This window comes from Daucus carota, chromosome 4 (assembly GCF_001625215.2).
Source record: "Daucus carota subsp. sativus chromosome 4, DH1 v3.0, whole genome shotgun sequence".
Lineage (NCBI taxonomy): Eukaryota > Viridiplantae > Streptophyta > Magnoliopsida > Apiales > Apiaceae > Daucus > Daucus carota.
The window spans coordinates 10,301,673-10,316,479 of record NC_030384.2 but is presented as its reverse complement, the minus strand read 5'-3'; the positions used below and the strand labels follow the sequence as shown (position 1 = coordinate 10,316,479).

Below are 14,807 nucleotides of genomic sequence, written 5' to 3'. Positions count from 1 at the left end.
TGCAGATTTGGGTCTTCGAGAACAGAACCCCCGAATTGAATAGTATCTTGCAGCTTAAGAATGATTGATGGCTTGACGCGAACACCACTGGCTGATATCGCTGGTTCAATTGTGTCAGCCTGATTATCATTGATTTTCAAACGAGAAAATTCACGGGACGCCTCACCAACTGCTGTCCTAGCATAATCCATTGTTTCAGAATCAGAAGAAAAAGATGAATTCATTGCTTCTTACGGGTTTGAGAACTCGTTAATATAAACGCGATCCAAGTACCTGAAATAAAGAAAAGAAGAAAAGTGAGAAGAGAATAGAATCCTAGTCAGTGAATTTTAATGCACACTGATGACAAGTACATAAACTAATTAATTAACACCGAGTCCCCGGCAGCGGCGCCAAAAACTTGTTCGGTGAAATCTACACGCAAGCGCACGTGATCACAAGTAATATATTAAGTTCGATCCCACAGAGACTGGTGAATTAAGAATACGCACCTATGCAACAATGTATGATCAATTATCACTGCCAAGACAATCAACAAAGATGGTTTCTTTTATACTAATAACTAAATTTACTAATCAAAATCAGAATAGGAAAACACATGGGATTCTAACTTCATTATCGAATTCATCTAGAATTGAAATTACTGATTAACATGCGACTGTTGATCCTAATCAGACAACACGAAAGTAATACATGCCAACTCTCGTTGCACACATATCATACCAATCAAAATCCACAATTAAGATAGAAATCTCATGGACACCAACAAAGCTCAGACCCTATATCTCTATAGCGGTAGTGTAAGCAGAGAGGTTTAATAGCAAGTCGTCTATCGTGATTACACAGGGTGATAAAAATAGTTCAAGTCTATCACAAATTATGTTTCATTCACATAATCCTATGTTTACATGGCAAAGTTCTAAATTCAATCATCCACTCTCGCTTCAGAAAGAATTAACAAACAACTTAGAAGTTAGCTACGCTCCTAAGAAGAATAAGCACGGCTCATGCAAAGAAATCAACGTACGTCACAAAATCAATCAAACAATCTCGTTACTAAACTACATCGATAAATCCATTAGAATCCCATGAAGGCGGTTAGTTCATAATCGAACTAATCGACATCATGGTTTCTAATGAAAACATGATAAATCAAAGACAAGAATTAAACGGAATAAAAATGCTTGAATTAATAATAATAAGGATCACACGTTACAGATTTGAAGTTCACGATCTTGCTCGAAACTGTCACTTCCTCGCAAAGAACGATCTAATACAAACTGATATTGTGCTTGAATGATTAAAATGAAACTACGATATTGTTCTCTACTAAAACTACTTCTCTGAGGCTAGGGTTTTACACACGAGAAATAAAAATACATTGACCAAGTCAACCGGGCCTCGACCGCTGCGAAAATCCACTAAAAAGCTGTAAAAATCGGCCCGGGGAAGTTCTGCTGGGCGCGGCCGCGCTAACTTAGCGCAGGCGCGCTAGTTACAGCAGTCTGTAGCGCGGGCGCGCTAACAAGTAGCGCGGGCGCGCTACTGTCTGCACTGGTGGCCCTGTTTCTTCGTTTCTCGCTCGTTCTCGCGTGTATGTCCTTCCTCGCTTCTAGTACCACTTCCGTAGGTGATCACGGTTGCATTTAGCACATGCAACAAGCCCTTTAAACCCCTAGATAGCTCTAGTGGACGAGTGTGTTCTCGTGAGGGTTTGTAGAAGATGTACCCACAAAATCCCAAGTCTTGGTGAATCCACAATTCTCTATTCTTGCAAATAATGCACCAAAAACAACCTAAAATGATAGAAAATCACTTCATCACCTCAACTCGTGACCTGCACAGAAAAACACTAAAAACACATTAAAAGACACTAAACACTTAAGTACAACCAACCAAATTAAGTGGAAATGAAGGCCTATAAGTGTGTATAAATACCACTTATCACTAAACAGCAGGCTGTTTTCTGCAACTCAAAATCTAAGATATATATATATTTCCTTCCCTTCTAGCAACTAGAGGAATCTGGTTTGTACCAACAGTAATAACACATTTATCCTTAGAGAATTCAACTTTATGACCATCATCATGCAATTGACTTACACTAAGCAAATTGTATTTCAAGCCTTTAACATATCTAACATTAGAAATAGAGGTAGTGTCATTACCAACTTTACCTTTACCTAGAATAGGGAGAGTCTTACTATCACCAATAGTTACACCTCCTCCTCTTTTCATCTTTAGACTCTTAAACTGAGTTTTGTCTCCACGCATATGCCTTGTACAGCCACTATCAATGATCCATTGTGTAGACTTGATCTTAGCAGCAAGACACATCTGCAAAACAAAGAAAACAAAACTCAACCCTTTGGTACCCAAATTGGCTTGGGTCCACTCTGGTTAGAAGCAAGAACATATAAAGCATTTAAATCAGTTTTCTTGATCCACTTTTGGACCACATTAGGATATGTATGTTGCTGAGTTCTATAGCTTCTGTTTGGACCATTCTGGTAAGCTGTTTTCTTGTTCAAGTAGGTTGTTTTCCCTTCTGATCTTTTCTGGAAGTATTGTCTTTGAGGTCTGACTCTGCAATTCTGGGCTAGATGTCCTTTTCTTCCACATTTTGCACATTCCTTCCAGGGCATAGCATATTTATATGGTTTTACACGCCTTCCTTCATACTTGAGAGCATTTCCCTTCTTGTTGAAGTTGAGACCAACTCCTTCTTTATCCAATGGAACCTTGATGCTCTTCATCATGAATTTTAGACCTTCTTCTCCTTGAACAAAAGTTCCCATTCCTTTTCTGAGCTTTGAGACTTCTGTTTCAAGTGTTTGGATCTTTTCAGCTTGCTGTCTTGTTGTGGCAGCAGGCTGTGATGTACTTGCAGCAGGCTGAGATGTACTAGCAGCAGGCTGAGATGAATGCAGCTTTGTGGATTCCTTAATTTTGAACGTCTCTAGGCATGCATCTCTGGCTTCTATCTCTTGTTTCAGCTGGGAGATTTCTTCTTTTTGAGCCTCATTTCTTCTCATCAAGACTTTATGAAAACCTTCAGATTGATCTAGTTTTCCTTGAAGTTCCTTGATTATGGCTTGAGTAGGCTCTTTGGAGTCAAAGAGTGTATCTATCTTCTGCATAAGCTCTTGAACCATGTTCTTGAGATAGTTATTCTTTTCAGTCAGCTTGCTGTTTTCTGCCTTAAGAGAATTATATTCCTCACTTGGAATACGATCTTGTTCCTGCATGGTTAGTTCTTCTAGTACAGAATTATCATTGGAGAGATCAAATTTGAATGAACTAACCTCACTGTTGTCATCCTCGGAATCAGTTTCGACAAGCCCATCTTCGGTGAGTCCTTGAACATTGTCATCCTTCATGCCAACAAGTGCAAGATTAATCATTTCCTCACCAGAGTCATCACTAGAGGCAGATTTTTCTTCATCATCACTCCAAGTCAGAAGTGCTTTGGATTTCTTCTTCTTGTCTTTAAAAACAGCAGGCTGTTTTGACTTCAGCTTGTAGCAGTCCTTCTTGAAGTGACCAGGCTTTCCACATTCGAAGCAATTCTGATCCTTTGATTCCTTGGAGGGCTTTCTGCTACTTGAGTTCTTAGCCTTGTCCTTGCCTTTCTCCCTTTTCAGCTGATTATGTTTGTTGATCATCCGTTGAATCTTCTTGGAAAGGAGTGCAAGATCTTCGTCTGATTCCTCATCTGATTCTGGCTTGCTCTTTTCAGCAGTAAGAGCTAAATTCTTCATTTTCTCAACCGGAGCATCATGCTTCTTGGCATGCATCTTTTTCTCAAATTGTTTCAATTCAGCAAAAAGAGCTAGATGATCCATTGTATCAATATTGTGAGCAGCTTCCAAGGCAGTAACTTTGGCTTGAAAGTCGAATGGAACAGAAGCGAGAATGTTCATGTTGAGTTCTGATTGAGGAATTATCTTTCCAAGTCTCCCTAGATTATTGACAATGAGTTGAAACCTAGCTTGAGCTTCTTTGATTGTTTCTCCCTTTTGCAAACCGAAAGCACCAAGTTCCTTCATTAGTTGTCCCAACTTTACTTTCCTTAGACCCTTTGAACCTTCATGATAGGCTTCCAACGCATCCCATATCTCCTTGGCAGATTTGAGAGATGACACCTTGTCATATTCAGATTGATTAAGACCATTGATGAGAGTACTCCTTGCTTTTCCATTTGCACCCATCTTAGTTAGCTCGTCGGTAGTGAGTTCATCAATATCTTTGACTTTGCCATCTTTATCAAGGAATTGATAGGGACCTCTTTCAACAACTCTTTGCATGAGAGGGTCTCTGGAGAGATGAGCTTCCATTTGTCCTTTCCACCAATTGTAATTGTCCGAACCGGTGAGGAGAGGAGCTCTAAAGTCTGATTTTCCCTGAAATTGGTCAGCCATAGGATCTATACTTTCCTGTTACAGAAATGTTAGTAAACCTGGCTCTGATACCAAATGAAATAACACCTAGAGGGGGGGTGAATAGGTGTAATTAGCTACCAATGTCAGTTTTAAACTTTTACCGGATATTTCAGCTTACTGTTTTGCAATTAAAGCAGGCTGTTATGAGAGCAGATATCAAAACAGTAAAGAGCAGAAAAGTAAATCAGACACAAGCGATTTTAGCCAGGTTCGACCCCTATATCTAATGGTCTACGTCCTGGTCCCTTACCAACTTGGTAAGAGAATATATTATTACTGAAAATCAAACAATTACAGAATAATAATATATATTCCCTTTACCCAGTCACCTAAAGCAGCTTGCTGAAACCTTGAGCAGACAGAAAACAGCTCGACACTTTAGTCCCCTGTGCATCTGTTCTTGAACCTCTGAATTCCTTGAGCTTCCCTCCTTGAATTCACCTTGTTCCTCGAACCTTAGCACCTCAGACCTTGTGAAGACTAATTCTATCTAACTCCCCCTTTGTTCTATACCAAGAACCCCGCTAGCTTTGGTGACTAACCACAATAATCAATTACAAGAAGAATGATTACAACTCAAAAGTATTCTCTAAATAATATATAATAGCAGTGAACAATTTAAGCTCGAAGTTTAGAGAAAGATTTATGCTTTTCAAAGTGAGTTGATTGCTTTTCTGAAAAACACAAGAGCCATATATATATTGAAATAATATAACGGCTAGAGATCTGAATTTTTCCATCAACAATCTTGTGAACGTTGTTCTGAACGTTGGAGAGAAATCAGATGCAAAACTATAGGAGTTTAGAATTTGAAAAACATTTGGAAATCAGCTCCTATAATTTAGGGATATGATAGAAGTTGTTAAGAGAAAAGATTTTGAATTCTTCTCAACTTCTTCCCATATTTAGAAAATGTTTAATTGATTTTAAATGAGCTTAAAACGTTCACTAAAATTATATACTAAACAGAGAATGTACAATATATAAGTCCTAACCCTTGTATAAATCTTGACTTCAAAATCCGGGTAGAACACTGCTTCTGTCCAGACTCTGTTCAGCTTGCTGTTATCACATAACAGCTCGCTATTTTCAATTCCTGCAAAACTGAATTAGCAGATACAAAACGGCAGGCTAAAGCAAGCAATATCAAAAGAGTAGGCTATTATAATAAAGCAGCTTGCTGAAGTGTGATCATCAAAACTTTTGATTTACACTCGACGGTATCTTATTGTAATGGTTCCCCTCCCCCATGAAATTGTTGTAATATTTCATGTAAAAATTAGTTGTTTGTTGCTGGCCAACAGGGGTTTATGGATTAAGTTGAGGAGGAATTTGATGCATATGGGGGTGGATTCGTTGAGGATAAATTTTGAAGAGGTGTGGGCTCAGGCGGCATTCATATGTAGTGTTTTTTTATTCCAATATATGTGGAATTGATATTTTTTGAAGTAGTCTGCAGGTAAAGTATAGTACATTAAGACCAAAGCTTGATTTGTTCATTTCGTGAGGGTTTTACAAAAGGGCTTTGGGTCGGCTAATGCAGGGTTTTTAAAATATGAAAATTTCTGTGTTGCTTCCTAAGAAAATTGCTTGTGAGGTCTGATCTCGGAGATTGTTGTTTGTCTAAGTGGTGAGGTTGTTTTGATATTTTAAATTTCAAAGAAATTCTGGTTACACAGATTGATTTGCAATTTCCTTTGGCGTAATATTTGTGCTTGTCAGTTGGAATTGTTTGTGAGTAAGAGGTATTATTCGAAGTTGCCCTTCTCTTCTCTAGGTGCAATTTGTTGTGGTTTATTATTTTATTATCTTGCTTCTGGTTCGTGGCAATTTGTAATAGGATTTACTTTATAATTTTTTATGCTCGAAATTTTGCTTGGACTTTTATTATTTTATAGTTTTTCATTATGTTTATTTCTTGGAGTGTGTTTAGAGAAATCTTTTATTTGGACATGAGAGTTCTTTTATCTTATATTTTTTTGTTTAAATTTATAAAATTCGTATAAGGTGCGGTCCTCAATTATCAAAAAAAATACAATCCTAAAATAAGAACATATTTGTGTTTGGAAAAGATAAATTACGCTATCCTATATGGTATGGAGGAAGCTAACGCTTAAAAAACAAATTATTACTCGGTTTACATTGAAAATTTCTAATACATTAAATTAGAGCATGCTCGTGCCTCGCACGGGCTATAAAGCTAGTTCTATAATGTTAATCAAAGGTCAACCAACTAATAATAAAAAGAACGTTTATGAGACCTACTAAAAAGAATTGAGTTATAAATTTTACTTGGTTAAAATAAAATAAAACAGAGAAATAAGTTATTTATATTAAATTCATAAAACTATAATTATTAATATGCCATCAATCAATATATAATATATCAGTTAAATAAAATGAGTCAAACTACAATTAAATTAAATTGATTAATCATTTGCAAATTAAACTTAAAACAAATATAATTAATTCTAAACCGAATAATCTACGTGATACGGTTAAAACTAATATCTGATTAAACCGAACTTGAGTAAGAATAGTTTTTTCATAATCCAAAATATCAAATATCTTATGTGATCTTTAACAATTGAACATGATATGCTACATTGCTCAACCCTAAAAAATACGAGTATCAAAATATTTAAAAATATGAGTTTGCACAAAATTGAAAAAAGTATCAACTTATTGACTAAATATTTAATATTTCTATGAATTTCATGGGCCTAACTCATATCTACTCTCTTTTTGCTATTTGAAATTCCAAAAAAAATCATTTGTTTGAGATCTAATTTATAACAATTACATGAAAAATCATTAAAAGGCATAATCATCAAGCTCAGAAAACTAATGATAAAAATTTAAAACTTTATAACTAGTCGATATTATAACATACAGTATCAAAGTAATAATCTTCAAATGATTTAAATTAACAATAAAATTCTTAGAAATTGTTACTACACAAGGCATGCATGCGAAGTCTCAGGAAATGTTCAAATCAACCTGTGTCAAGGTAAAGTTAATATCTAGAGATTTCAACTCCCATGCAGACAAGTTAGTGAAAGGTGCTCTTAGTCCCAGCTACTTGCAATTCTGGGCCTCCTAAATCATGTTATATTAGATGAAATAATTTAATGATTTCTAACATTAAACTGAAGATACTTTTAATGAGTTATAATATATTTAAAATCTAAAAGTTTCAATATCATTTCGAATGTAATTTTGAACATGTAGATAATTTGATAATGAGCTTTGTATCCTAACAAATTTGGATATAGAAAAATCAGTTCAAATGTAGTTTTTGATCAATAAATTTTTTAAAAATATAATACTTATTATTATTATTATTATTATTGTTATTATTATTATTATTATTATTGTTATTATTATTATTATTATTATTATTATTATTATTGCTGCTTAGGTTGCAAATATTATATTTTCATATTTACATATTTTGTCAAATAATAAAAAGTAATATTTACGCTCGAAACAATATGATGACATTTAAAACACAACATAACTCAGTGGCTCGTGTCTCGACTTTTATGATAGTTAGTGTTCCAGGGGAGAACATCTAAAATGTTAAGGTGTTAGAGTAATATTCCAAACACATCTTATGTTATACTCCCTCAGTCCCAAAAAGTTTGACCCACTTCCCTTTTTTGAATGTCCCAAAATATTTAAACTTAGTATTTTCAAAAGTAACTTTAATATTTTAAAATTCACTTTCACCAAATATCAATGATTACAGATGCATGCAAAGTCAAACTCGTGCTGTTAGACAAAAGTACAACAGTAATGTGTGGCCATCAATAAATTATAGTTTGATCAAAATCATGCATACAATTTTACACTTCACACAAATATTTACACTTCCATAATATGCAAAATGGAGTGCTTCATTTACAATCTTTCTGTTAGGTATCAGCCCATTACAAGGTAACATGGACTTTGGTGATCCAAAATATATAAGGATGATAATTGTATGTTTAGACAATTATTATAAGATATGTCTTGGTCACAAAGATAGAAGACCTAGTTGGAATTGGATTCTGATTTGAGTTGGAAATCAGAATTGGGTTAGGACTATGTGTAGCTGTTTTAGAATTAGATTCTGATTTGTCTAGTTTGAGATGGCTATATATACATAGTCATATTGTGTTTGATAGGTGTGCTCAAGATGTAGACTTAGGTATCGCTCGAGGGCGGATACTTGGGTAGTAGGCTTGAGTATCCAAGTTTGGTTTGATTGTATTGTTGATAATGGTTTTGATTAATAATACAAGTTGGGACGTGGGTTTTCCACGTCAAATATATTGTTTTATGTGTGCTTTGCATTAGAAGATTGAATCTCGTGTTTTATCCCTAACAAGTGGTATCAGAGCCAGGTTAGGATCATGATAGATGAGGTTGGAGAAAAAATTCGGGATTCAATATAGAATGCAGAGTACGATGATGGTTTTGTTAGCAGGAAGAGACAAAATTACGTGCGTATGATGGTTGACTTGCACCATGGATCAATCATGACGGACTCAATATGGAAGAAGATTGGATGGTTCTTCTAGAGGCCGGAGGATTGTGAAAGCAAGGATCGGGTGACTCATGGATGGAAGAGCACTCGGGGTTGATGCACGTGATTTTGTAGATGGATAAAATTTGGAAGAACGAGACATGGAGATTCTTGTTCAAGGGGAGGCATTGGAGGATGGACGTCGATGTCTTGATCGTGATTGTTGATTGTATTGGTCTGAAGGGGAGGATTGTTAGGTATCAGCCCATTACAAGGTAACATGGACTTTGGTGATCCAAAATATATAAGGATGATAATTGTATGTTTAGACAATTATTATAAGATATGTCTTGGTCACAAAGATAGAAGACCTAGTTGGGATTGGATTCTGATTTGAGTTGGAAATCAGAATTGGGTTAGGACTATGTGTAGCTGTTTTAGAATTAGATTCTGATTTGTCTAGTTTGAGATGGCTATATATACATAGTCATATTGTGTTTGATAGGTGTGCTCAAGATGTAGACTTAGGTATCGCTCGAGGGCGGATACTTGGGTAGTAGGCTTGAGTATCCAAGTTTGGTTTGATTGTATTGTTGATAATGGTTTTGATTAATAATACAAGTTGGGACGTGGGTTTTCCACGTCAAATATATTGTTTTATGTGTGCTTTGCATTAGAAGATTGAATCTCGTGTTTTATCCCTAACAAGTGGTATCAGAGCCAGGTTAGGATCATGATAGATGAGGTTGGAGAAAAAATTCGGGATTCAATATAGAATGCAGAGTACGATGATGGTTTTGTTAGCAGGAAGAGACAAAATTACGTGCGTATGATGGTTGACTTGCACCATGGATCAATCATGACGGACTCAATATGGAAGAAGATTGGATGGTTCTTCTAGAGGCCGGAGGATTGTGAAAGCAAGGATCGGGTGACTCATGGATGGAAGAGCACTCGGGGTTGATGCACGTGATTTTGTAGATGGATAAAATTTGGAAGAACGAGACATGGAGATTCTTGTTCAAGGGGAGGCATTGGCGGATGGACGTCGATGTCTTGATCGTGATTGTTGATTGTATTGGTCTGAAGGGGAGGATTGTTAGGTATCAGCCCATTACAAGGTAACATGGACTTTGGTGATCCAAAATATATAAGGATGATAATTGTATGTTTAGACAATTATTATAAGATATGTCTTGGTCACAAAGATAGAAGACCTAGTTGGAATTGGATTCTGATTTGAGTTGGAAATCAGAATTGGGTTAGGACTATGTGTAGCTGTTTTAGAATTAGATTCTGATTTGTCTAGTTTGAGATGGCTATATATACATAGTCATATTGTGTTTGATAGGTGTGCTCAAGATGTAGACTTAGGTATCGCTCGAGGGCGGATACTTGGGTAGTAGGCTTGAGTATCCAAGTTTGGTTTGATTGTATTGTTGATAATGGTTTTGATTAATAATACAAGTTGGGACGTGGGTTTTCCACTGTTAGGTCCTATACACTCACTATATAAACAGATATAGTGAACACAATCAATAACACAATTCGACAATATAAGAGATTGAAAGCAGTAAACTCTTATTCACAAAGCTTAGTAGTTTACAAAAACTCTCTCAGTGATTTATATATTATCACTAAGAGCTGCTAGGGTTCTTAACAATGTACTCGATAACTCAACTCTTATAGAGTAACCCTAATCTGTGTTTATATAGACACAGTTACAAAATCAATCTCTGATTTGATATCCTATAAATCAGCTAATAAATCTATCAATCAAAGATTGCTCCAGTTTTCTGTTTAGTTTCCATAGTCAGCAAATCACTCCTCAGCTTCTATCCTTCCTTGAAGTATATCCGCTTCTGAGCTCTTTCCACGTGTAAACTCTGTCGAGTCTTGACTATGTAAACTCTGATCAGACTTTATCAAACTCTGTCAGACTTTACTAAACTCTGATCAGCTTCCAGTTTAAACTCTGATGATTCCTGTTCTAAAACAAACCTTAAGAACATTAGTAATCATCAATTATATCTAACAATCTCCCCCAACTTGTGCATAAATAAGTTATGTGCAAGTTAACAGATAATTGATGATGTCAAAACATTTAAGTCAAATGCAACAGAGTTTAACTATATAACAGAAAACTTTTAAGACTTACAGATACTTTACTCCTTAGCTGCATAGACACCATTTGCTGTCTTTAGATACCCTCTGAGGAGTTCTTTTTCAGCTTCTTCAAGCACTGTAATCATTTGTCTCTTGATCTCTCTCAGCTCTGGATCTGAAACTCCAGTTTGATAAATTGCAGCTCTGAGATCATAAATCTTGTTCTTCTTCAAGTCCCTATCCAGCCTGATATTGTAAGCTTTATCAGACTCTTCATTAAATGCAAGAGTTCTGATTCCACCTATTGTTTCAATCTTTGCTGAATTTTTCTTCATCTCCACCAGCTGTCCTTTATGATTGAGGTATTTAGGAATGAAAGGTCCAGCATTTTTGTTTCCTGTAATCCCCATCTTTCTTCTGATCTGATCCTTTAGCAGGTTGGAGATGTGTTGTCCTGACTTGTTTTTCACTTGAAATATGTGTGATACATATCTCAATTCCTCCCAGTGTTTAGCATAGAGATCTGCTTCAAGTACTCTAAACACTGTTCCATCAGACATGAAGTAGATAAGAATATTATCTCCTCTGTCATTCTTTGCCAACTGAACTGAATCAAGTTTTTCCATTTTGTCTTGCAATACTCCAGTCTTGGGAGCACAGAGAGATGAGGGGTCATCTGGTCTTGATCCTATACTCTGATCAAATTTTTCATACTTGGATCCCAGCCCTCCTTTATCTCTTCCTGCCTTTTGATGAGAAAATGGTTTAATTGAGCCTTTTTCAAAACTTATTTCAGTCATCAGAGTAGGCTTTGCAAATCCAGCCAGTGGAGTAGTTGTTGGTTTGAACACAGCTTGAGCTTTGTCAGAGACTGTGTCTTTCTTTGCTTCCTTATTGACTTGAGCTGTGTCAGAGGTCAATCTTTCTTTTTGAGGTTCTGCAACATGAGCTTTGTCAGAGATTGCAGCTTCTGTTTTCTTTTCCCTCACAACTTGATCCTTGTCAGAGGTTGTAGGCTTCTTCTTTTCCCAGCCTTTCTCCAGATTTTCATCTACTTTGCTTTTACCCTTGGAGGTGTATTCATCTTCAGAGTATACCTTTTTGACTGGTAAACTCTGATCAGCAACAGTAGCTTCCTTGATCAGTATTCCTTTTTCTTTTGGCTTGGTAGTTGACTTTGCAGGCTTTTGGATCTTTCCAGAGTTTATGGCTTCAATATGTTCCTTTTTCAGCTCAGCTTCCTCTGCAGCAATCAACTCCAAATCCAAATTTGCTTCTGGATTTTCTTGTTCAAAAACCAATCTAGCAAGCTCTTCATCAGTCATGGGTTTGTCTGATCCAGTCACTGGTCTTTGCTTAGATCCAGATGTGATGTTGTGAGTTGGACCAGACTTTGTGCTTTGCTTAGATTGTTTCTGACTGTCAGAGTTTGAAACTCTTCCACCAGTTCCTGCTTGAAATCTCTTGTGCTTTGTGAAGTCATCCACATCATCATCATCATCATCCTTCTTCTTTCTCTTCAGAGTTTGATTAGTAGACTTGCATTTGACTTTAGCTACTCTCTCCCCCTTTTTGACATCATCCTCATCAGGTATCAGAATTGATGTGATCAGAGAAAGTGAAGTTTGAATGGCTTCAAGCTGTTTGGACATCTTTTCTTGATTTGATTCAATCATGGTCATCCTTTGGTCCAGAGATTCATTTGCAGTCACCAGCTTCTGTACATTTTCTTTCATAGGATTGATGGTCCTTTTCTTTTCCAGTTCATTTGTCTCCTTGACTTTTGCCATCTCTGTTCTTAGACCATCTATTGATTTAGATGTCTGGGCATGAGCAGGATGAAATGTCTTCAGATATAGAATTGTGCCCTTGAGGCTTGACATAACATCAGAGTTTGTAATTTTCTTCTCTGCCATAGATAAGAACTCTTCAGCTTTAGGTGTTTCCAAGGAATGCTGGTGACTCAACCAGAGTTTATCCCATACTTCAGTTGGAGGATCAACCTGAAGATCCCTGGGAAGTGGCTCAGAGTCTGTGGTCAGAGTTTGTAGCCTGGCATTGTACTGGCTAGTTGACTCCCACTTCTGTTGTGTCAGAGGAACTCCATCATTTTCATCCTTGGCAGTATCTGAACTGGCATCATCCTCAGTATCAGAGTTTGCTTTTTCATCTTCAGGAACAGGATCAGCAACTTTCTCCACATTATCCGGAGCAGATTTTTCTTGAGCTTCAGACTGTGACTTGATGGGCTTTTCACCAGTCTGAGCAAGAGATTGTAAAGCTTCCACAGCTACTTTGTCAGTTTCCTCAACTACATCAGACCTGTAGTCCTCTGGAGCTGTATCATGAACAATGGCATCCTCAGGAATTTTCATTGGAGATTGAGGAATTGGACCATGATCAGATAATGGAGTTTGAGAATCAGACAAATTTGCTCCAGCTTCAGTTGTAGCTTGCGCATCACACTCTATTTCTTCATCTACTGCAGATGCTGTAGGAGATGCTTTAGGAGATGTTGTAGGAGATACTGTAGGAGATATCAGAGGAACAGCTTGAATAGGAAGCACCATCAGAGCTTGAGAAGTTTCTGGTAGTGTGGTAGATGGTGTTTGGTCTTCCTCAACAGTGAAGTCTGTGATGTCAGTTTCTGAGATTTTTGCCTTTGCAGGTTTTTGAGCCCGTAACTTGAATCTGGCTGTCTTCTGAGGACTTGTGTGAACTGGTTCAGAGACTGTTGTTGGAGTAGGTTCAGAGTTTGCAACTTGTGCAGTTTCTAGATCATCATATTCATATGCTGCAACAAGTCTTCTTCTTTTCTTCTGCTTTGGAGGAGAAGCAGCTTCATTGTGGACATTATCAGAGTTTGCAGCATCAGAGTTTGCTGGTTTATCAGACTTTGTCTTTAGAACTTGTGTATCAACAGAGGTTCTGGTTTTGGTAGTAGAGGGTTGGTCATCAGACTTTGTAGATTTGGATGGTTTGGTAGTTGATGATCTTGGTTTTCTGGTGACTGTGGGAGAGGTTGGATGTTGTGGTTGAGGTTGTTGAGGCTGTTGATGTGGTTCCTGAGGAAGGTTCAGCCTTGCTCTGAATGGAGCTGGGATTTGCAGAGGCCTGAGAACTGGTCTCTTCTCATCTTTAGATATGAGATCCTTAAAAGCCCTTTTCTGAAGTTTAAAAGGTTTGATCTCATCTGCAGCATCAAAATCCACTTCTCCAACAGTGGCATTAAACAATAATTGGCAAAATCTTGAGAAATATATGACTTTCCTGTTCTCAAGCATTCTTTCACCAATATTTCTAAGAACTAATCTACCAAAATCAAAAGCAGTAGAATAGATCAGAGAATACCCGATCTGTAGCATGTCCATTGGAATAGCATCCCAGTTTGTAGATTTCTTCTGGAAAGCTCTGGTAATGCAATCAAAGAAAAAACTCCACTCCTTATTGAGCCATGGACGCTTCAACTGACCCAGTTTATCCAGAGATTCGTAGTACCCCAATTCAAGCATCATTGTTCTGAGATTTGCATCTCCATTGGTAATGTACGCAGAATGTTCTGGCAAGTTGAGTGCCTGACGAACTGTTGCTGGAGTAACTGCATACTCCTCCCCGTCATAGGAAAACACAATTGATGGTGATCCATCTGCACCACCATTGTCATATGTACCCGACTGCCAAAAGCTGATGATTTGGCTTCCTGAAAGTCTTGCAGGAGCGGTGAGAGCGGTACCGATGACACTCTGTGC

The 14,807-nt window shown here is 37.0% G+C and overlaps 1 protein-coding gene across 1 annotated transcript; it reads right to left on the bottom strand.

The window, feature by feature from the left end:
- Window positions 1-2,360: 2,360 nt before the first annotated feature.
- Window positions 2,361-4,421, bottom strand: LOC108194437 (uncharacterized). Its single transcript, XM_064092000.1, has one exon. It carries the CDS (start codon window positions 4,419-4,421, stop codon window positions 2,361-2,363), a length of 2,061 nt encoding a protein of 686 aa, XP_063948070.1.
- Window positions 4,422-14,807: the final 10,386 nt, after the last annotated feature.